A 24,212-nucleotide genomic window follows, 5' to 3' on the forward strand; every position below is an offset into this window, starting at 1 on the left:
TCCTTAATAAACTTTGCCATATATTTTAAAAATGTTTAGAATTATGAATAAAGTCCCATAAAACATCTATTTAATATTTTGGGGGAAAAACTTCATTCTGTTTAGAATCTCCTCTGCGCTATATGAGTGATTTTTTTTTTGCAGTAGTACTGTAATAGTTTCAAGCTAAGCAAATATCAAAAATACTCAAATGAGTAATGCATTTATAGCTTCGTGGAGTATACTTTCCTATTTATGGCATTGGATGGATCATTTTAGATTATTCTAGACTTTTGCTACTGTCAGCATGTCCCTATTAAGCCAATTTAGTGATAATGTTCAGGAAAGAACAATAACACAAGTCAAAAACGTTAGTCCAACATAGTATTGTTCACTTTACATGCCAATTTGCTCTTGAAGAAGGAAACAAATGAGGAATGAACGTCATTGTCTTGAGTTCAACTCTGTAAGGTTGACTGAAGCCTTAGAAGTGAATAGTTTTTACTGCCAATTGACAGTCAGCAGCTGTAGCCTTCCGTAACCAATGTCAGAAATGCAACTTCAATATTTTACCAATCAAAGCCTGAATAAAGTAGGTGAGAAAATATTTTCTTTCTGTAGGAAAAGCAGCTCAAGGTTCCAGTAAATACTGCTCCAGTTTTGAGTTCACAGTAGCACATATTTACTCCTTTAATTTCTCTTGAGGACTTTCTCAAACACGTCACTTGTGCATACCAGAGTTTTTCATTGTGCCTTTCAATGTTCATACAACAATTCTGCGTACTTTATGTTTTGTGACTGTAATTAACCAAGGTTTTTCAAATCTTCCGCAATAGTGAAGACAATCGGAAATAGTGGGCAGTGACTGAATATCTACTGATACTTCTTGTACATTTCCCATGGCGTCAGGATTTTCCATGACAAGTAGCAATTAATAATCCAGCACCACTACTTCACTGTGGGGAATAGATCCAACACTTGGTGTCCATTTTATATTTGTCAGAGAAATGTAGTAATAATCAATTTAGCAAGGCAAGAGATCTGCATGGCCATGTGGACCATTTCTAAATTCATCGGATCTTGATTTTAGGCAACCTTGGCAGTCACCTGAGATGTGCACAGGCCTCATTTCAATATTAAAATTAAACTTCTGCATCCATTTATGACGTGGTTCCTAAATCAAGTCAGATTCAATGGATCTTGACTTGCACCATTTCCAGGATCCAAAAAGCTTTCTGCCTGAACTTCCATGGGAGCTCAGGCTGGATGAAATTGGTTAGGCCCCGGCTTCCGAGCTGCATTGGGCCTTGAAAATTGAGACCTACATGTTACCAGAATTATGATACTGAGGTCACGGGACTACTGTAAAATATTCCTCGGGCCTCTCCATTCTGGCGCACTGTCACTGCATGCCACCAAACATGTACTCAAATCCGGCTACATTAAATTTGGAACAGAATGATTGCTAGGCTACATTTTGAGTTCTTCAATGTATCGTAAGAATGTTAGCTTATACTCATACTGTACTATTCATGTCCATTCTTCAGAAACTAAAATATGGTCAAATCCCCTTTAGATGACAATTAGATTCCACAATATACATTTAAAAATCATTTTGTGCTCATTTATCCGCCACTTACAGTTGCGAGAATTACCCCAGTGAGATTAACTTCAGGTTGCTTAGAAATAGGAAATGGCTGTGCTCATCGGGTCAATCTCTGATCGTTAGTGTTTCTATTTGTAGCCAACAGTGCTTAGTGTATTCTGATTGACTTAGTACGGCAACAGAAAAGCTTTCTGTACGTTTGTCCGAGTTCCCAGCTGTTACATTTCAAATGTGTATGTTCAGGAGCTCACATTTCTTTAAATATATTGATGGGTTCTGCCGCAGCTTATGCAATGTTCAAGTGATCCAGGACCCTGAAGCATTTTTAACATCAGTTTGACACCACGCTGCGTAACTCATGCGTCACATTTTAAAGTTACTTTTGAAAAATCAAATGATCTGAATTATTAGCAAAGTGGGGAATTTATTGAAATATCTGAATTATCAGATAACTGAAGACACTTTTGAGTTAAGATTGCAGGCTATTTAGTTATCAAATTCAAATTTACTTCTCTGTTGGGTCAGAGAGTGACAAGCAGATACTCTAATTATACTGTCACTTTGTGCTGGTGCGAATGAAGCCCACATAGCTCTCTTTTATGCAAAATCAGTTCTAGTGATGTGGTTAAGTAACTATCTACCTCTGTTCTCGGATCCAACATAGAAAGTTTGGCGCAACAATTTGGTGGAATTAACTCTATATTCTGTAAAGGGTGTACCAGTGGCTGTTGGTTAAGCCCTTCCACTGGATCATAAATCGGAAAACCTGGATTCTCCGCCGTCGGGATGCTCCGTTTTGCCGGCAGCCCGGGGGTTTCCCGATGGCGTGGAGCTGCCCCACAATGGGAAACTCCATTGAACGGCCGGCTGAACGGAGCATTCTGCCGGTGTGCTGAACAGAGATCTGGCGCGGCAGGACGGAAAATCCAGCCCCTGATCTTACATTGAGCCAAGTTATCCATGCTGGACGGGTTCAAATCTATGTCAGTGACCAACCTGGGGGCATTTCCTTTGATCGGACTGCTACCATTGAAGGACCTCCTAAAGTTTCAGATTTGTTTCAAGGCACTGAAAGAGACACTAATTGGCAAGTCCTTCCCTGCACTCAATAACAGCACATCTGGGGCCACAGGTTCAGATAAAAATCTTGCGCCCACAGACTGGAGTCCAAAGTTCTCGCTTGGAAATGGGTAATGTACAGAGTGAAAAATGTAAATATTCGGAGACTAAAAAACTGAAGGTAGGTGGGACGGGGTGCTAAAAGAACCTTTTGAAGATCGCTCAAATAAATATCTGAATGGTTTGAATGAATCAACCTTAAGATAATTACATGCCAATTTCAGCCAGCCTCAGAGATTTTGGCGATATCATGTAATCTATAGTAATTAAAAGAAATGGAGCAGCCTATCGATCTCGATTCATATTTTGTTTTGAAAATTCAATATCCTTTAGAATATTGAGCCATGTGACATCGAAGCTGACATCGACATTAACTGTTGGGTGATAAAATGTACTGAACTTCTATCACTGCAGTGATATAATGGTGCCTTTTAAATGTAAGGGGCGGTACTCTCCAATAATAGGGCTATGTCCACACCCCAGCGTCAAAACCCGGGCGTTTCACTCTTGACTTTCCTTAAGAAAGTCCAGAGTGATTCTCCTACCTGCAGGGGGCTGGCAGGACCCCGGGGTGCTTCTCGCAGCTCTGGCTGCGGATACGGGGCCTTGCACCTCCGGTCGGAGTCCGTGCATGCGTACAGGGCGGCCACCCCGTGCGAAATGGCGGACTTGAACCACGCACCCTGATGCAAGAAGTTGGTCCCCACGTGACTGCGCGCACCCTCGGATCAGTGCCGCCTGATCGCTTGCCTGGCCATCCATGAGGGCCCCCCCCCCCCCGGTGAAGGATCCCCCCTGCCCCCCACCAGGGTGGCGGTGGTATCTGCAGCCGGCACCAGCCGTTCCTGACAGATAAAACATGGTTAGAACCCACCGTCAGGAACTCGGCCAGTTTTCCTCGGACAATTGCTGGGGGCGTCTCTGTCAATGGCCCCCCTACCCGTGCCGCGTAGGCAGTGTCGGACTGGATTTCGGCATAAACGCCCATTCTCCGCCCCCACACCGATTGTGATTTTGACGCAGTGGCTCAGAGAATCCAGCCCAAGGCTTTTCAAAAATTACATCTGAGCTACAATCACATAAAGCTTATTTATTCTGAAATATACAAAATATTTACTGAAATTAGGTTACTTTGATCACAGATACAAAAGAATTTGATTAAGTTAGAAATGGCATATCGCACCTCAAGGCTTAAGTGAGCCAAATTTCCTCGTAAGTGCAACAATACTGAGCTCATGCCACGGGATACAACTGTGCAAACACTAATATCTCCGGTTATTTTTGATGTGGCACTCTCCCATTTATTTTATATAGCTCTATATTTTGAGTGAAGATTTTTGTGCACTGATATCTCAGCATCATTTCAAGGCCAGTAATATGAAAAAGGTAATTTTGTCGTGTCTATTTATGGTGACAAATACAAAATAGTGCATAAGACATTGCATACCTCACTATACTTTCAAGCACAAAACACAATGCCAACTTTTTAATTCCCAAAATATATGGCTGTCCAGTAGATTCTAGTGCAAATAGTCAATAGCATTCAGGAACAACTGCAATTTTACAGAAATAAATTGCTCTCATGTGGAACTGAAGTTTTTCACGCCATTTAGATTGCTGCCAGGTCAATGCAGTGTACCAATCCAGTATACCAATCAAGTGTACCACTCCGTACACCAATCATTTAATTATTTATAAAGATGTGACATAATATTTGTTACTTTCAACTTCTCTGGTCCACTACTGATCAACCTCAGCACTAGATCATCAAACACTGAGGACGGAATTCTCCCATCTGCGGACTTCGTCCTGAGGTGGGGCAGGAATGTGGAGTGTTTCCCGCCGGTAGAGGCCTATAAGCAACCACACGATATTTCCTGGAAAGTACCTAATTAATTACACAACTGGGTGTTACGTGCCATATTTTGTGGCGGAACAGGCCTGATGGTGCATAGCCTGCTGCCGTGTCCAGGCGCCACGTTGTAAAGGTGCCCAACAACACTGACCCACTATTGAAGAAAGAGATGGACCCCCTGAAAATGAAGTTGGGTCACCAGGAGCATTCTGAGGCCAGAGGATGGACCATGTAAGAATGAGGTTGGATCACTGGGAGCACTCTGAGGTGGAAAATGGACCTCCTCAATGACACTGAATGTGAACAATCCACCTGCAGCTGCTCTCCCCAACCACTGCTGAAGTGTTCTGGGGTCCAGGGTGGCTGGCGGCCTTCATTCTGAACTCTGGAGGTAGCCCCAGGCACTGTTCAGTTGAGTCTTGACATCGGTCACGTTGTTCCAGATGTGTTTTTCACCAGCGTGTTTCCTCGCTGGTGCCGTGGGCCTTCACCTGCATCGCATTAGCAGGCGCCCCACCATTGATCCCTCTGGGAGAACCCATGGGACAATTCCGCTCTCAGTGTGAAGATTACACCTTATAAAATTACTTAGGACCCCCCCCCCCCCCCAACATAGTTTTGCAGGAATCATGGACGGATTCTCCGACCGTTCGCTGGCAGGGGGATTCTCATTTCCCGTCCGCAGCTCACCCCCGTCACGGGTCTTCCAATGGCGTAGGGTGGCTTCAATGGGAAATGCCCTTGACAAGTGGCGGGAATGGAGACACCTGCCACCAGGGAACGATACACCACCCGGAAACAAGGGACTGTGGGAACGGAGAATCCTTTTTTAAAAAGTTCCATTAAAATATTTGAATTCTTTTTTCTTTTAAATATAAATGTTGAGTCTTTGTGTTCTAATTACTAGCAATACATAACTCCCCCAGCAGAATGATGGCTTTGTTTTGCATTTGTAATTTATAGGTTCACGGATTAATGAATGTCCTCTCCATTTATACCTCAAAAATGTAAACGGTTATTCAATTATCATCAAATATATTACATATAGATGTCGCAACTGTTTGGTGAACCTGAAGCTTAATTTGCAATTCAGCATTTAATTGGTACTTTGCCCCCCAAAAAGAGTTTGTCCAGGTGCAAGTATTTTAAATAAACAGAGCAGAAGGCTGTTTAAAACATTTGTCAAAGCAAAATAACTTAAGCACAGCTATATGAGTTGGAGATGTGGAGAATAATTCCAATTTTCAATCTTCTCCAGCCTTTCTCTGAGCCCTTTATTAAAGGCAGCCTGTTACAATGGTGAGTACTTCTTTCAGATTCTTGAACCGAAGTAGGATGGTTTGTGACTGAACCGTGTGCTTTATTCACATTCGCAAGGCATTTTTCACTTCACACGGGCACCCTTCGCACGTGTTTCGTTGATTGTGAGTCTGTAACATAACAGGCTTCCACAAAGGCCCAGCCTTGCCGAAGTGCAAACGGAACTTTGCCAGCCAGAGATTTCTCAGGCTGTGTCGTTATTCTGGCTACTTAGGTGAGTGGTGGGTGACATGCAATAATGTAGAATGGCAGGCATCCTCAATCCTGGAGGATGTGGGCTGTCGCTTGAGTGGTGTTTAATCACTATGTTGTAATTACATTGTTTACTGGCATATCCTTTGCTGGTAGCTCGGACTCTCCATTGTCCACGTTTGAACTATTCAGTGTTGAATGTGGTGGCTTGTACAGCCATAAGGCTATGAAGAAGAACAGTGTCCCCAGTACCTGAAAAGAGAAAAACAAAATAGTCCTCATTGATGTCAGCACCAAAGACCAGCTTTGGCTATCTTTTGGCTATTGGGAAACATGCAAGATGGCGACGATAATTCCATTTCGTCAGGAAAATGGTTACTGGTCCACTTTCTCAATTATTCATGTCTGTTTACAGACACCAACTAGAATTTGTGGGAGATGGTGTTGCAGTGGTACTGTCATAGAGTAGTAATCCAAAGGCCCAGGCTATTGCGCTAGGACAATGGGTTCAAAGCTGGTGGAATTTAAATGGAAAGCTTGTCTCAGTAATGGTGAAACTATCGCTGATTTTTGCAAAAGCCCATCTGATCCACTGGAGCCCTTTTGAGAAGGAAATATGCCACTCTTACCTAGTCTGATCTACATGTGACTTCAGACCCATGGCAATGCTGTTGACTCTTAATCCATTTCAGAAAAGACCCAGTAAACCACAAAGTCCAAGGGTGATTATGGATGGGCCTTTTGGCTAAGGTCAAGCAATAGGGTCAAGCGTGTTCTGGTCAGCTTGGAACTTGTGTGTCTCTTATGTGGGGGACCATGGATTGGAATCAATTTGAATTTGAGCTAGTTTTTGCAGCAAGTAAAGAGGTGGATTAAGAGCTTGCCCTGTCCACTCTGCACACTGGCTTTGTAACTCTGAGAAAGGGATAACATTTTTAATGAGGATTAGGGATGGGCAATAACTTCTGGCTTTGCCAGCGATGCCCGCATCCCATGAAAGGATAAAGAGACTTTGGGATGTGGGTTGCCTCCTTAACTACTCAATCCTCCATTCTGTGCTGCTGGGATTGTAAAATGTAACCATTTTTTCAAAACGTTAAAATCCATATTAATATTCTATCCTAGAAGCATCAATGGGCTACATAATCATCGTGATACAGCACAGAAGGAGGCCCATCACGCTTGTGCCAATAATGTAAAAGAAGGATTATTAGGCCCATACCCCCCTGCTCTTTAAGATTCATGTTGTAAAACAGCATCCGCACAGTATGTGACAAATAGTGCAAATGCCAAATGATGACAGTGGCCATTGTGTCCTATTACCCATGAACTATAAATGATCATATGTATTACCTTGTACGTTATTCCAGCAATCAGGAGATACTTGCTCATAGCTGAATTTTGGTAGATATAACACGAGCCTCTCTCACCACACTGATCCTGCCATAACAAGCAAGAGATGTCTATAACCGAGCCAAAGGCAATGGGGCCAGGGATTCCACCTGTTGAAATAATGGAAGGTAGATCAAATACTAGAAGCAGATAATTCACAGTTGTCCTAGAGAAATAATATGGGATTTTCCACCCCCTCTCCCCTGAGCCATGTCTTCCGGACCAGTCGGTGTCAATGGTCTTGTTCACTGGTTGTGCCACTGGGGGATCCGTTGTGGGGGTGGCCATCAGTGGACCGGAAGATTCCGCTGGTTGGGATGGCAGAAAAACACAATCCACAGAATTCGATATCAACATTATTGAATGCGGCATTTTACCATTCGCATTCCCAAGACAGGATGATCAACGTTAAGTTCCTATCCAGCTGATGATTGTTGCAGATTGAGTGAATTTACGCTGCTTAATAATGCAAAGTTGATTGAAGAAATTAAATAAGTTCACAAATACTTTTCATAACGTAAAGTCATCGAGGTACAAGGTTAAACATAAATTCCACCCCTCTGCTCTGTAATTGCACTTGCTTCAAAAGTAGATTTAAAAAAATGATTAGGAAAGAGAAGTATCAAGAAAAAGGCTATAAGTTACTTAGAAATTAATTTAAGTTCTTTTTTGTCACGAGCAATTATGGTTCCCCATTCGTTGTGCAATTCCGCCTTGCTTTTCTGAAAAACCTATGCTTAGAACATTTTCTGAAGTAATGGTTTTGATCCAAAAAGAAATAAATTAGTCATGTTTCAGTTAAATTTGTAGATTAGGTTTATTCAAATGCTGTCATTAACATTTAATACCTTTATAAATAAATTAAAATGATGCAATCTTCAAGGCATTCAATTATTCAAATATACTTAGATTGTTAGTGTCTCAGTTAAACAATAACAGTTACACATTTTGGACTTTAAGCTGTTGATTAACTATTCAATATAAGTGGTAGCAGTCACAAAAAGCACATAAACACATTGATAAGGCTGACGAGGTATCCTTACCTAAAGTTCGGACCAAGACCCATTGAATTCCAAGTGCAAATGATCGCTGACTATCGGGGACACACCTAATTAATTTAAAATAATAAAAATCAAGGTTATGCAGAACTATCACAGAACTTTTTGCCCCCAAATCTTTCAGCCCTTTCAACAAGTTTGGTTCGCTCACTGTCCAACCTGGGGGAAAAAATTCCTCAATCCAGCTGGTGGGAAGTAGATTTCTTTTTAGGAGTAAAGAAATGCTCCATTGTGAGCACTGAAGATACAATATTAATGTGGGGAACTTCTCTTGTACTTACAGCACAAACCCACCTTAAACATTGAGAAGTGCCTTGAGAAGTGACCTGGTGGTCCACAGATGCAACATTCATTGACCAGAGTAGTGTTGGATCACAGGTTGCATGTGTGATTGAAATGAAGCATTTTCCATTACCTCAGAGTCACAGAAGTTTACATACATAAAGAGACCAGGGGCGCCATTCTTCCAATTGCCGACTAAGTGCCGAGTGCTTCCCGCTGACGGTGGCTGCGCCTCCCAGGTGGGATTTACCCATATTTTGTATTAATAAATACGCATATCGGGAAGCTTGCCGACCAGATGGCCTTCACCAACTTCGGGACCCCTTTTTAAAGGACGCCATGATCCCAGCGTTCACAGACAGCCACCCCCACCCCCCAACTCAAGAACATGACCAGGCTGCATCTGCTGCTCCTACAGGCTACAAAAGGGAATCTCCAAGTGAAAGTGAATTCTCCTGTCAGTCTTCTCACACCTGCAGTTTCTGATACAGAGAAAAGGGAAACCCTATCGGAGAATAGAATCCTTCTGTGATTTGGAAGCCTTCCAGGTGTCCAGGAGGCATGGAGATTAAAGTGACGAGACGACTACAACATTTTCACAGGACACAGACAAGACTGAAGATTTTGACCAGAAAACTTCCTGAAATCACTATGTCAAGAGTGATCTTCAGGTTTCCCAGGGCTGGAAGGGACAATCCAGTCATGAGACTCCCATCCCAGGAGAGAGTCTTGACGTCAGCCCATTGCCCCCAGCTTGAGCTCGCTCAACCCCCAGGACCATTGGGATACCCTTCCTCTGCAGCCTGAACCAATTTGGGTATCCACACTGCCATTATCCTCATAATTCCATGGGCTTCCACCTGCTCACAATGCCTGCTGTGTGGCACTTTGTGAAGTGCATTCCAAAAGTCCATATCCATCAACTGCACTACCTTGATCAACTATTTGTTATTAAACGAAAGAATTTAGTAGAATTAGTCAGACATTGAGTCCCGTTTTGGGCATGTTTAGCTGGGTATTTTATAGATACATAGAATCCCAACAGTGCAGAAGGAGGCTGTTCGGCCCATTGAGTCTACACCAACCCTCTGAAAGAACATCCTAACCATTGTCCAATCCCCCACCCTATGCTTGTAACCCCATTTAGGGACAATTTAGCACATCCAATCTACCTAACCTGCACATCTTTGGTCAGTGGGAGGAAACCAGAACACCAGGAGGAAACCCATGCAGACACGGGGAGAATGTGCAAACGCCACAGAGACAGTGGGCCAAGGTCAGAATCGAACCCATGCACTGTGAGGCAGCAGTGCTAGCCACTGCGCCACCGTTCTGCCTGCACCGAATTAGGGTTGGGCCCACCAAGGCCACATTTACCTTTGTTTCCTGTACTCAGTACAGCAAGAGATTGGAGTACCATTTTTAAATGCTCAGCAGACCCCCCCTCCCCCCAAAAAAATACTCGTTCAGGGTGTGACCTTACCCGATAAAGGTCGGGCACCTCGGGCTTGATTCCTGGCATGGGCAACCTGGCAATGCCACCTGGGCGAGAGGCCTCCAGTGAGATTTAACAGCATTGCGCGTCCAAGCCGATTGTGACAACACCGTACAATCGTGCAAATTGTGTATCTTTATCACACCCATCCTTGGACACTTTGATTAACCAATGCCTTTTCAGATGAATGTTTATTTTGTAATAAAAACAGGAAATGCTGGAAAAACTCTGCAGGTCTGGCAGCATTGTTAACTTTGCTACTCTCTGCACAGATGCAGCCAGAGTTTTTCCAGCTCTTGCTATTTTTATTTCAGATTTTCAGCATCCAGAGTATTTTGCTTTTATTTTAAAGTTTGTTTCAATAACTAATAATAAATGATCTTTATTGTCACAAGTAGACTTACGTAATAATAATCGCTTATTGTCACAAGTTGGCTTCAATGAAGTTACTATGAAAAGCCCCTAGTCGCCACGTTCCGGCGCCTGTTTGGGGAGGCCAGTACGGGAATTGAACCGTGCGGCTGTCCTTGTTCTGCATTAGCCCACTGTGCTAAACCAGCCCCGCAGTTTTGTCACTGCATTAACACATTAACACGGCAATGAAGTTACTTTGAAAAGCCGGCACATTCCAGAATTCAGAATTCTCAGCTGGAACGGGAATTGAACCCGTGCTGCTGCCCTTGTTCTGCATTATAAACCAGCTGTCTAGCCCACTGAGCGAAATCAGCCCCGCAGTTTTGTCCCTGATAATGGTTTCCACTAACCGCCCAGCACTAATACTCGGCTGACAGGCTTGGTTTACGTTCCCGGGCCCTCCCCGCTGATATAATCAGGTTCACCCCCAGCAGTGAACCGGATTCATTTAAAACAAAAGGGAAAATGCTGGAAAATCTCAGCAAGTCTGGCAGCATCTGCAGGGAGAGAAAAGAGCTAACATTTCGAGTCTGATGACTCTTTGTCAAATATGTTTAAACAGCTTAATGCTGTTGCTTCCGGAGACCTCCCCCCCTCCCCCGCTGGTGTGATGTCACACCGGCGGCAGTCACTAATGGTTTTGAAAAACGGAAACCTGTCGTGATGACCACACTTGGGGGCTCAGAGATGATTATAGCCTCCGGATGGTGAGAGATGTGGATAGCCCCCCTGGCACTGCCAGGCGGTAGCGTTTCCAGGGAACCCGACTCTGGGGGAATCACTGAAGCCCCGATGCCAGCGCTATTGAGGGGATAGTCGCACTGAAGCCGGTGATGTTTTTTTTGGGGTGGCAGTTAGCTGTCAATCATAGCTAGAATGTTTCTAAACATTGTGGTTAGCATCAAAACAGGACACCAGAGATGCATTCAAGCGTGAAGGAAAAGATAAATAAAAAATCGATAAAGCAGCTATGCCTGAAACATTAAACTGTCAATCACAGGCCAGTGAAATATATTGCTCTGTGAAATTGAATGGCTGTTGTGCAATTTAAAGAGTCTCAGGGGATTTGAAGCCTTTTCAAGTGTTGTGGGCTTTAAAGGAAGCCGTAACCCCCTTGACCCCCCCCCCCCCCCCGGGTCTAACCCGCCAGATGCGGTTTCATTGATAGGTACTAGCGGTAGTGCACCATTGGCAATGCCGGGAGTGGGGGGTCGCGGAGACTGAAGGAGGTTGGTTGATGAGAGGCCTGGGGGAGGTGCTGAGGGTCGGGTCACCCTCATGTGAGTGTGGTGTGGGGGTGCAGCTCGTTATTCCTGTGGGTGGGGGAGGGGAGGATGCCCCATCCTGTCAGCAGGGGTGTGTCAGGATCCGACTGTGGGGGTGAGAGGGGCCTGCTGGTGGACTTTCTGATTGGACCACCTGAACCAGGCCAGTTTAGCTCAGTTGCCTGGACAGTTAGTTTGTGATACAGAGCAAGGTCAACAGCCCGGGTTCTATTCCCAATCCGGCTGAGGTTATTCATGAAGGCCCCGCCTTCTCAACTTTGCATCTCACCTGAGGCTCAGTGAGGGGAAAGCAGCCTCTGGCCATCTGGGACTATGGCTACTTTACTGGGATTCTGATGGAATCAGCCGAGCTCTCCACCATGCATATGATTACATGGTTAAGGAGTGAATCCCACACCTGGGTGCCACTCCCAGTGGCAGCGCCAACTTGCTGCGATTCTCCAATAGCAGGAATTCTGTGAGTTCTCTGTGAGATCTCTGTGAGATCTCTGTGTTTCCTCCAATTCTGCCCTGTTATACATCCTCGAATTCTGGCCTGTTGTACATCCTCAAATTCTGGCCTGTTGTACATCCTTGAATTCTGGCCTGTTGTCACTTCACCAGTGGTGATTCTACTTTCAGCTGCCTGGGCCCACATTCTGGAATTCCTTCTCTAATCCTTCCTATGTTTCTGCCTCGCTTGCCTCCTTTAATGTCTATCTCTTTGACCAAGAGATTTTACTTATCTGTCCTAAAACATCCTTATGTGACTCAGAGCCAAATCTATTTGACAATATTCCTTTGAAGCACCTAGGAATGTGCTATGTCATTAAATGCACCTACGGATGCTTGTTGTTGTTTTATTTGTATCGATGTTTGTTCGACAGCTCTAAATTTAAGAGGAACATATTTAAATGTCATTGCTGCCAGTGCTTTTCGAAAAGGACTCGTCTTGTCGTGTTTATATTGAGTAGGCCATCCAAAGTGATCAGAAGATAGACAGGAGTGGCTCCCTTAACGGTTAGCAACCAACTGCCACAAAAAAGGTAACTTTCAGGAGCTCTGATTCCATTCCAACCTACAATACAGTTTAATGCAAAAGGTGCAATAGTCGCAAAAGGCAAATGAATTAGACACGATGGAAATCTGCATTATGGACAGAAAATGCTGGAAATGTTCATTTGGCTGGGCAGATTGGCTGCACAGATGTTACCTGACTTGCGGAATATTTTGAGCAGGTTTTACTCGAATGCAACAATTTGTTATTTTTCTACCTTTTGGGAATGATTGGCCACGTTTATAACAAATTAAGTTCACTGGACTGTCGGAATTCTCCATTGCGCCAGCAGCGCACCCAAGCCGGGGCAGTTCCCGACGGCCTGGGGCAGCCTACAATGGGAAACCACATTGGTCGGCTGGGGGAGTGAGACTCCCACCCATAGCATTTCTGCTTCCGTTACTTATGGATTTATTGTTTCATAACTTTGACAATGTTGACAAGCAAACCTGGAACGTGACAATAATCAAATTAAAATGCATTCGATTGCAGATTTTAAAAAAAAATGAATTTGCACGGTAGCATTTTCTGTGATACTGGGGGACAGGAAAAGTGAGCACGATGGGTCAGCTGATAAGTGGTTTGATACTTACCGCAGAGTTGCAGTGAGTGCTGGAATACTGCCAAGGAATGTGAAGAAAATCACAACAAAGAAGAGCACGAGGAAAAGCGGCATGTATGTACACAAGGAGCTGCATTTTCCAGATTCTGCGGTACCCATTCCAGACGGAAAGTTCTCCATAACGCAGCGACAGTCGTGGAAAACCTGAAAAAGTAAACAGCGATCGTGCAATGTCTCAGCTCATGATGTTAATTTGCTGTTGTTCAATTCATTGATTGGAAAAGAAAAATGGAACTTGTGCACAGAGGCAGTTCATCACCACCTTCCCAAGGGCTACTGCATAATGGAATTAACAGTGCAGAGAGAGGCCATTCGGCCCATCGAGTCTGCACCGGCTCTTTGAAAGATCATCCTACCCAAGCCCACACCCCCACCCTATGCCCGTAACCCAGGAGCCCCACCCAACCCAACCTATTGGACACTAAGGTCAATTTAGCATGGCCAAACCACCTAACCTGCGCATCTTTGGACTGTGAGAGGAAACCGGAGCACCCGGAGGAAATCCACACAGACACGGGGAGAACGTGCAGACTCTGCACAGATAGTGACCCAAGCCGGAAATCGAACCAGGGACCCTGAAGCTGTGAAGCAACTGTGCTAACCACTGTCCTACCATGCCCCCCTGGTAATGTACATAAGATGTATAAGAGCAGAATTAGGCCATTCGGCCCATCGAGTCTGCTCCGCCATTCTATCATCTACTACCTACAATGTTACAGGCAAAGAGCTGAATTGCAAAATCAGCCAGAGCATCTCCTCCCTAGAACACATGACCCAGGAGTAGGTAATTTAGCCTCCTAAGCCTAAACGCCCTCAATGTGATCATGGCTGATCCCATCCTGGCCTCAACTCCACTATCCTGCCCGTTCTCCATAACCCTTCAACCCATTACCAATTAAAAATCTGTTAAACTCCTCCTTGAATTTATTCACTGTCCCAGCATCCACCGCACGTTGGCCACAGATTCACAACCCTTTGGGCGAAGTAGTTTTCTCCTCAAATCTGTTTTAAATTTGCTACCTCTTATTCTAAGATGATGACCTCTCATTTTAGAATGCCCCACAAGAGGAAGCATTAGCTCCACGTCTATTTATCCGTACCTTTTAGCATCTTGTACACCTCAATTAGATCTCCCCTCATTCTTCTAAACTCCAGATAGTATCGGCCTAAACTGTTCAATCTCTCCACATACGAGAAACGCCCCGGGCTGGTTTCTCCGCCGGCGCATCCTCTGTTTTTGCCGGCCGCCCAGGGGTTTCTCGACGGCATGGGGCTGCCCCACAATGGGAAACCCCATTGACCAACCAGCGTAAGGGAGCATCCCACCGGCGGGGCGAGACAGAAATGTGGCGCGGCGGAACAGAGAATCCAGCTCCTCATCTCTGGAATCAATCTGAACTGCTAATAGGGATGGGCAATAAATGCTGGCCCAGCCAGCTTGACCCACAACCCATGAATGAACAAAAAAAAATAGAAACACACTGCACACTCTATTCTCTTTCTCCTGGAGCTAGAGATAATGCATATCACGTCTTCTGCAGGTTATGGCTAGTTGAGCCAGTTTTTATTCCAAAACTCAGAAGATTCCAACCTATTTAAGTACATGATCCCTCACATTGGCTCCCTGCTCTCAGAGATAAATTGCATACTTTAATAAAGCGCAGCATGATGAGCCTTTAAACCACCCCAGTCCTGTACATTCAATGCCAACGTAAGATATTATTTCAATAGTCATTTAGGAACAAAGGAGAAAAAGTGTTTTTCCCATGAATGTAATCATGGAGAGATTAAACACCGTTATTAAATAACATTTCGCACAGATTCAGAAAGAGGAAAAGCCTGGCCTGTCCTAATCTCACTACCGTTTCTTTCTTTAAAAATGCAGAAAGCCATCAAGTGAGAAAGCTGCTATTGAAATTGAAAGCGGTATGAATCAAGGTGAAGGCTGAACGTGTGGAAGAAAGTGGCTGAAAGAAAGGAAACAGCAGGTGCTTGTTCAGCTGGTGAGGAAAGAGTACTCAACTGTCTCAGGGATTGGTTTCTGGACGCAGAAACTGTTGCAGGTGGCCCCTAGTGTCAGCAGGTTGATTTATCAGGAAAAATAGATTTTGAAATTTTCAACTGGTCAGCGGGGCGGGTAGTGGCGGTGGGGGGGGGGGGGGGGGGGGGGGGTGTAAAGTTCCAGGTTTCTATGAAGAAGCACATTCTGACTTTACCTCTGAACTAGACAAAGGTAACACATCCACAGTGCGTAACTAAGGAAATCTTGATGACAATCACGAGAGGGCAAACTGCTTGGGTGCATATTGAACGTGCAAGAAAGTAAAACAAAAATGAATGCAAATGACGGGTGTGGTCTACTGGCTGCGTGGCGCCTGAACAGGAGAGCGCTGTGGCTGGGAGATGCCGGGAGAAGCTTCCAGCGGGATTCCCGGCAGCCGGTGCACCTCGCGAGATCTACTTGGATCTCGCGACGTGTCACAATCAGGATCTTGACCACAATGGGCATGACCAAGCCACGTGCACTTAAGTCGGTTTTAAACTCACTTAGACATGCTCAGCTAGGATCTACTGAGCTCCCGGCATCTAATGGCCTCCTCAGGGAGTCCCCAACCTGGCACCATTCAGTACCGGTCCACACAAACGTGGAATGGTACTTGGGGAGTCTCCTGGGCCATTTGAGGCACGTGGCCCTGCCCCTGGAATGCAGGCATCATGGCACTGCAGGCTGGCACCTTGGCACTGCCACCTTGGCATTGCCAAGGTGTCTGGGTGGCATTGCAAAGCCAGTGGGAGCACTGCCAGGGTGACACTGCCAAGCGTCAGGGCCTGTGGGAGCCAGATCCATGAAAGGAGGGTGGAGAGGGTGTGAAGGTTGGGGGTTCAGGGTGGATATGAAGGGGCCTCTGGAAGGTTGGGGAGGGGGGTGAAGGTTGGCGGTTCTGGAAGGGGCGTGGGAAGGCCTTTGAAGGGAGGGCCCTCAGCGACTCCATAAAAAGGTGTCATCACTTGGGGGTGTGTGTGTGTGTGGCAATGTCCATTTGTGTGTGGAGTGACACTGCCCATGGGTGGGGGTGTGGGGAACCCACAAGCTCTCTTAGAGATCGAAGCGAGTTCAGCTCCCCAGTGATAAAAATAATTCAAAGTGTGGGCTAGTCGGGAGAGGAATTCCGCAGGGCCCAAAAAGGTGACTAATTGTGGTTAGATAGCGGTGAGGAACTCGCTGACAGAGCCAGCGAGAAAGTCCCAGCAAAACCCGCCACAAATTACACTTGGAAATGTTTCCATCAGATCGCGCCCCACATGTTGGGCTTGTCAAAAAAGCTCTTTTCTCTCTCAATGTGGGTGCTTAAAATATCTATCCATCAATCCAAGAATCCAAATGATTTTTAAAAAATAGTTAAAAAGAGTATTTGTTCTTTCAGTTTAAAAGTCAATAAATCAGATGAAGATGCACTTTTAAAAAAATGTCCAGCCCCTTGCAAAGCTGGCGACTGAGGTAAATGCAAAGCACAAGAATAAAAGTTACCTTTCTGCCATTGGCCAGCAGTGTTGTGTTGAATTCTGTACACCCAGCGTGACAGGGAGAGTAGTACATTAAACCATCCACTCCGCAAACTGGATTATATATTTCCATTAAACAATTACACTCAGCGTTGCACGCTGCAGTCACATTAACTGCACCATCATAAAAACTGTGGAAAACAAATGTCTCAGCATCAATCAGCACAATTACTGCCTCATGAAAGACTTCAAAGTTAGAAATCAAACAATTTATGCATCTTTCACATTCAATCTGTAAAGATGGTTTTACGGTATTTCTGTGCTTCTGAGCAGGTGCCAGCATGTTCATGACATTGCGATCAATAATAATCAGGAAGCTTTCTGCAAATTGCAAAATTGTCCAATAAACAATAAATCTAAAAACACAGAGTGCGATCTACCGGCCCCGACGCGCGGGGGCGTGAGAGCAGGCGGGCCGGTTGGATCGCGGGGAAAGGTCAAAATCGGGAACCACGCCGGGCGCCGAAGGGTTTTCGATCTTAACTATCCCGCTCCCGTTGGCGAAATGAGGATCCTGCCGCGGCGTGGTGCAAAATTAATAATCAGCAATTAAGACCAATCTCCATCCCATCAATGGGAACGATCCCTTATCGAACGGCCACTCGTGATCTAACCTCCTCCCCAGCGAGCGGTCATATGGGCGCCGTTCAGCACACCTTCAATACTAGCGGAGTAGCTGTGGTGGAGATCCAAGGAAGTGAGTAGCCATCTTCGGAATTGGGCTGTCAGCCCAGGGGCATGGGGGCCACTGCCCCAGTGCTTGGGGTCGGGGGTGGGCTACCACCGTTGGGTGTGGGGAGGGGGGGGAATCACCCCCAGGCAGGAGGGATGCGCCGGTGAGCCCGGTATGCCACTCCTCGGATCGTGTTTATTCATAGTGGGGTCCAGACACTGCCTATCCATCTGACCAAACACCCTCCGTGACAGAGCCCCATCTGTGGTAAGACGGTGATGGTCACTTTAACTCCCACTGACCGTGGCGTCCGCTTGCAGGCCATTGCTAATGGGGAACTTGCAATTCTAGCAATGTGAGTATTTCACAGCTCCCAAGTGGATTCCCGTTGGGACATGTGCCATGAAGATATGTTGTTAAAGCCCAGCATCTCTGAGGCCTGGACACTCTGTCCGAACCCCAGAGGCAGCAACACCACAGAGGCAGCAGCCAACATTCACACACCCAGGAGCTGGGCCACAGCATTGGCGACATCCCCACGACCAGAGGGTGGGTGTGTGAACCAGGGCAAGAACCATTGCCTGATCCAGGTAACGGTACCAGCGGGTGTCTGGGGTCAGGTGCCCAGGGGACCCTGCTGTGACCAGAGGTGTGTGCAGGGCGTATTGGATGACACCGTGATGGTTGGCAGGGGATGTGAGGGTGGGGGTTGGAGGGTCCAATGGGTCCGAGGTGGAAGCCATAGTTGATTGTCTGCCCCTCACCCTCTTTAATTCCTCAGAGATATCACAGATAGCGGAGGCTGCCATTGCAATGCTGGTGGCTGGCCAAGTGGCCAGACACTGTAGAACGTGGCAGCAACAGAGGCTCGAGGTGGTGTTCCATGTGCATGGCCTTGCCCCACACCCTGAGGAACCGGCCGCCCATCAGGCCAGGGAGGGACCCAGAGGGGGACTGGCGACGCTGGTCTTTCAAACAGTTGACGGACAGTATGTTTCGCAGAAGGCTCCACCTCAACCAGGGGATGGACCTGGCACCACGTGGAGGAGGAGGATACCTGCTCCCGTTGGCCGTCATGGTCACCGCAGCCCTGAATTTGCATGCCTCTGGATCACTCCAGGACTCGAGTGGGGATATTTGTGGTTTATACCAACCAACAGTCTACAAGTGCATCCATGAAGTTACGGTGCCCTGTGAGCCCAGGCAACTAAACTTTGACCTGGACAAAGCCCAACAGGATGTCCGGGCAGCAGGATTCCCCGATGCCCAGGTCCAGAATGTAATACATGGCATGCATTACGTCTTGCACGCACCCGGCGGAACGGGGACCATCCTTCATTAACAATAAGGGCTTCCACTTCCTGAACATTCAGCTTGTGTGCGACCACCACATGAAGATCATGCACTGTGTGCATGCTTCCCCGGAGGTGTGCACGACAGCTACATCCTGGGGCAGTCAGAGATCCCCGGCATCTTCGCGGAACACCCCAGGATGGTCAGTTGGCTCTCGGGGGATAAGGGTCCCAGCAGAGGACCAGGCTAATGGCCAGTACAGAGGCCGGTGACCAATGCGGAGACCCAATATAATGAGGCCCATGTGGCCACACGGGTTGTCATTGACCGGTGCATCTGACTGCTGAAAATGTGATTCCAATGCACTGACCACTCCAGTGGTGCACAGCCTGCTCTGAGGTGGTCTACTGTGCCCTCCCCAACCTGACACAGCAGCTGGTGACGTGCTGTAGGTGGAGGAGGAACATGTGACTGTCTCCGAGGAGGAGGTCGAGGAGGAGCCGGATCGGGAAAGGCTGGAGGATGAGCATGGGGTGGACCTGAGGGACCAGCTGGAGGATGGAGGACTGGTGGCAGTGGCGAGGGTCTGGCATTCCCGGAGGGCCAGGGAAGCCCTCACCCGTTTCACACAGGACATGGCTTCGTCCGTCATCCCTCCCCCTCTCACCTTCCCATCCTCCAAACCGGTGTGCCTCACTTTCCCCCCGTGCTCCGCTCCTTCCCTCCCCCCTGCCAGCCCCCTCATCACCCTGTTGCCCCTCCCATGGTCTATTTTACATCACTCCAGGGTGATGACAACCTGCTGGGAGCTGAGCTCTGGTTTTCCTCAATCTATGCCACAGCCTGACACCTGTCCGTCTGCTGAATGTGCGCTCACACCAGCCCGCAGTGTGGAATAACGTGACAGAGGCTCCACATGTCTCGAGTGCAATGACTGTTTCATGGAGTACCAGTCCCTTGCCCTGATGATGCCACCCACCACCCTCAGTGACCGCCGATCCCCTTAACCCTCTGTGCTCTACTGCTACGTTTAGGTGTGTCCCCATGATACACACCAGAGGTGGAGACAGCCTGCTGTTTACCACGTTCTGTGGCCTTTGATGCCCCTGGTGGGGCATTCTCTGGAAGATGGGGATGAGAGCCATGACGAGATGATGGTGGCATCCTCGGAGGTCTCCTCCGAGGTGTTTTCTTGGGGAGCTGAAGGGGTGCCCACCCCGGATGGGCCAGCACTGCTGCGTTGCGATCCTGCGGGAGAATTGGAAGGAAGGATCATCATGCTGGCATGAATAAGTTAGATTGGCTATCTGGGCGGAGACCAGTGGATATCACCTCCGCTGCTGAGGCCGATCTTGACGTTTGTGATCCATCTGTCCTCGGCAACTCCCGCTACCTCCAGGGCCCGTTACTTGAAGGAGGTGAGGACCCTGAGGTCCGGCAGGGGATGGCATGATGGGGGACAGGTCGATCCACCACTGTTGGGCATGGGTGGGGTGTACCAGTGGATGCCAGGGTGTGCTGGGACATGTGGCAGTATTGTGTTGGGAGGGGAGGTTATGCGGGAGTGTCCCTTGGTGTACCAGGCGGGACCGGTGCCAGTGGCTGATGCCAACTCATCCATGTGGCCTGTTGGAGGTTGTTGCCTTTCTTGCCGCGTTGTGTGACACTCTCCAGGCTGACGGCTGCTGCCATTGCCTCCCAGGTGGCACACTGGCAGCCCTGTGGTTGACCCTCGAGGGAACCGGGTGTCCCGTCTTGATTCCACCGTGGGACCGTCATTGAGGACATGGAGCCCAAGGGGCCTCATTAAGTGGCTCAATTAGTGTTAGGTACCGGTGATGGTCTCGCTGGGTGGGTTGGCTGTCGTGAAATACCCGGCATTCCCGCTCACTACCACACTTAGAACGAATTTGGTTAGATCGTGCTCACAGGCTCATAAGGTGCTTCCGCCCTGTAAACATGTGCTAGCTGCTGTTACCTTTTTAAAAAATTAAGCAGCTAATGATAAATATGTAGAGTGGATGAGAAATGAAGCTCATCACAGATGCGTCGAGGAATAAGTCAATGGGACGGTACTTGAACAAATTTTAACAAAATGGGAAATTAATTTTTTGTACTTGTTCTTCGGAAATTTGGTTAGATGTTTCGTCAGGAACATGGAGAGTCCAAAATATATTCATTGAACCTTTTCACTGCGTGCAAAACGTTGAGCTCAGTTCTCACAACTGTTGTATTAACTGATCTTGTTGATCGTTGGTCAAAATATATTTTTGTTTCAACTATGATACGCCTAATTTCCTGAACGATTTAAATGTTGTAATTAGATTTGTGGTCCTACCTGCCATTGAAAGTAGAAGTGATTCCAGCTACAGGCATGTTGGGGCAGTGAATGCAGACGATGAAAATGGCTAACAGACCACAGGTTGTGCAAATCAGACAAAACTTGATGATCCCCGCACAACGGAGCTTTAATTTATTCACGATAAATCCGCCAAGGAAAGTGCCGCCTCCACCTGCTGGGACCACAAGGTAGCCTGGAATTGGGGAAAGCAATAAAAAGCTATTATAAATCCATCCACCTTTAGATTCACCAGGTGTCTGACCGTTCTGTGCTAACGCGGTAAATGATCACTTCAGATATTTTATTGCTGAACTTCATTCAAATAATTCAAAGTTCCTCATGCTGTCAGATGGGATTGCAGGCCGGAATTCTCCGGCCGCTGGGATTCCCTTTTCCCGCTGGCAGCGTAACCCCGCCCACGGGTTTCCCTGTGGTGGCTTCAGTGGGAAATCTCATTGACGAATGCGTGCGGAGCCTGCACGTTCTCCCTGTGTCTGCGTGGGTTTCCTCCCACAGTCCAAAGATGTGCAGGTTAGGTGGATTGGCCATGATAAATTGCCCTTAGTGCCAAACAAGATTGGGTGGGGTTACTGGGTTTCTGGGCTTGGGTGGGGTGCTCTTTACAAGGGCCGGTGCAGACTTGATGGGCTGAATGACCTCCTTCTGCACTGTAAATTCTATGCTGTGCCGCCAAGAACACCCGGCCGGGGGACTGGAGAATCACACCCGTATTCTTCTCGGGCAGACAGTACCAAGTGCGTGATAATAAAGTAGTCAGATTACTCACATGGAACCTCCTCCTTTGAATTAAGCTCTATTCCAGAAGCCATGAATATATTCACTTAACTGAGGTCACCCAAACCCCTGACACCTTCAGGATACAAAATGTTTTGGATGTGTATGAGAGCTCAGGAGAGCCCCGGCTAAAGTTTCCCGAACAGACTCCGAGTGGGCATCTGCGCTTTTGTAAAGTCCCAAAGCTGCGTAATGGTCATGCGATGTTAATTTCTGAATCTGGAATTCGCAAACAAATTGCACTGCGCCCATCCACCAGACTCTACAGCGAGTGCCCTCCACAGGGAGTGGCTGAGGGAAGGTGCAGCAACAGAAGAAACACTGATATTTCTTCAGCTGGGCACTGGAATATAGACACGGAAGGTTGGGAGAAGTCTGCTGCAGGTGAAGTGAGCCTCCGAGAGGAAAGCAGGAGGAGCTCCTTGCTGGATTTCAAAGCCATCTTTGGCATAAAAAGGGGAAATGTCAGAAATATAGATTCATTCATTAAAATTAACATCTAAACATCATGAAACAAGGCACTGCACAAGACTGATAAGGTACGCTATCATGACTCTTTGTTTTGTTCTCTTTTTAACTATTGTGATGGACATGTGAGCAAATAGCTGGCTCTATTCCTCCCCACATAGCCGCTGGCTCCATTGCTCGATTGTTTCTTTCCTGCTCCTTGCTGCTCGTCACAGAGCTTGTGCTCGGAAATCGTGCAGTTTTGATAGGGCACTTTCTACCCTGCAGGTAACGCTGGGTAAGGGACCCGCCATTGAAAGTCGGTATCGTTGAATAGAAAATTATGATTTGCGATTAGTGTGACAGACACATGACCAGAAACCGGAAATGTGGTCATTATAAAGCTGCCTAGAGTGTAGATGTGGGAGAGAGAAGGAGGAAGAGGTATGAGTGCAGGAAAAGGATCAGGTGTGCTGCACAGTGTTTTGTCACTGACCACCACTGACGTCGCTTCCCTCGACCTCAAGTGTTTTCATCCACTTGTTTATATTTATTTTCTGTTGGATAACTGAAAATAAAATTAAATGAAAAATGAAAATCGCTTATTGTCACGAGTAGGCTTCAACGAAGTTACTGTGAAAAGCCCCTAGTCGCCACATTCCGGCGCCTGTCCGGGGAGGCTGGTACGGGAATCGAACCGTGCTGCTGGCTTGCTTGGTCTGGTTTAAAAGCCAGCGATTTAGCCGAGTGAGTGCATATTTTTCTGATTTCTTTTCCTCTTACCTGGTCCACAGGTCGCTGAAAGTGGCAATGCAGGTGGATAAGGTAGTCAAGAAGGCATATCATAGAATTTACAGTGCAGAAGGAGGCCATTCGGCCCATCGAGACTGCACCGTCTCTTGGAATGAGCACCCTACCCGAGGTCAACACCTCTCCCTATCCCCATAACCCAGTAACACCATCCAACACTAAGGGCAATTTTGGACACTAAGGGCAATTTATCATGGCCAATCCACCTAACCTGCACATCTTTGGACTGTGGGAGGAAACCGGAGCACCCGGAGGAAACCCACGCACACACGGGGAGGATGTGCAGACTCCGCACAGACAGTGACCCAAGCCGGGAATCGACCCTGGGACCCTGGAGCTGGGAAGCATTTGTGCTATCCACAATGCTACCGTGCTGCCCCTAAGCATATGGCATGCTTGCCTTCATCGGTCGGAGCATTGAGTCTAGAAATCGGCAAGACATGCTGCAGCTGTACAGAACCTTGGTTAGGCCACACTTGGACTATTACATACAATTCTGGTCGCCACACTGCCAGAAGGTTGCAGTGACTTTGGAGAGGGTACAGAAGAGGTTTGCCAGGATGTTGTCTGGTCTGGGGGGTATTAGCTATGAGGAGAGGTTGGAAAAATTGGATTGTTTTCACTGGAATGACG

General features: G+C 47.0%; 1 protein-coding gene across 10 annotated transcripts in view; it reads right to left on the minus strand.

Annotated features, from left to right (window-relative positions):
* Window positions 1-3,774: 3,774 nt before the first annotated feature.
* The window catches only part of slco4a1 (solute carrier organic anion transporter family, member 4A1), a 210,971-nt gene continuing 190,533 nt past the window's right edge, over window positions 3,775-24,212 (minus strand). For all 10 annotated transcript variants that reach the window (XM_038803500.1, XM_038803507.1, XM_038803505.1 and 7 more), the window contains 6 exons: window positions 21,525-21,720; window positions 17,186-17,351; window positions 13,628-13,800; window positions 8,507-8,571; window positions 7,425-7,573; window positions 3,775-6,323 (listed from right to left, as the gene is read on the minus strand). In XM_038803500.1, coding sequence (XP_038659428.1) covers window positions 6,183-6,323; window positions 7,425-7,573; window positions 8,507-8,571; window positions 13,628-13,800; window positions 17,186-17,351; window positions 21,525-21,720 — 890 coding nt within the window. In that variant the 3' untranslated portion in view covers window positions 3,775-6,182. The remainder of the gene's footprint in view (window positions 6,324-7,424; window positions 7,574-8,506; window positions 8,572-13,627; window positions 13,801-17,185; window positions 17,352-21,524; window positions 21,721-24,212) is intronic.

Source organism: Scyliorhinus canicula, chromosome 7 (genome assembly GCF_902713615.1).
Source record: "Scyliorhinus canicula chromosome 7, sScyCan1.1, whole genome shotgun sequence".
Lineage (NCBI taxonomy): Eukaryota > Metazoa > Chordata > Chondrichthyes > Carcharhiniformes > Scyliorhinidae > Scyliorhinus > Scyliorhinus canicula.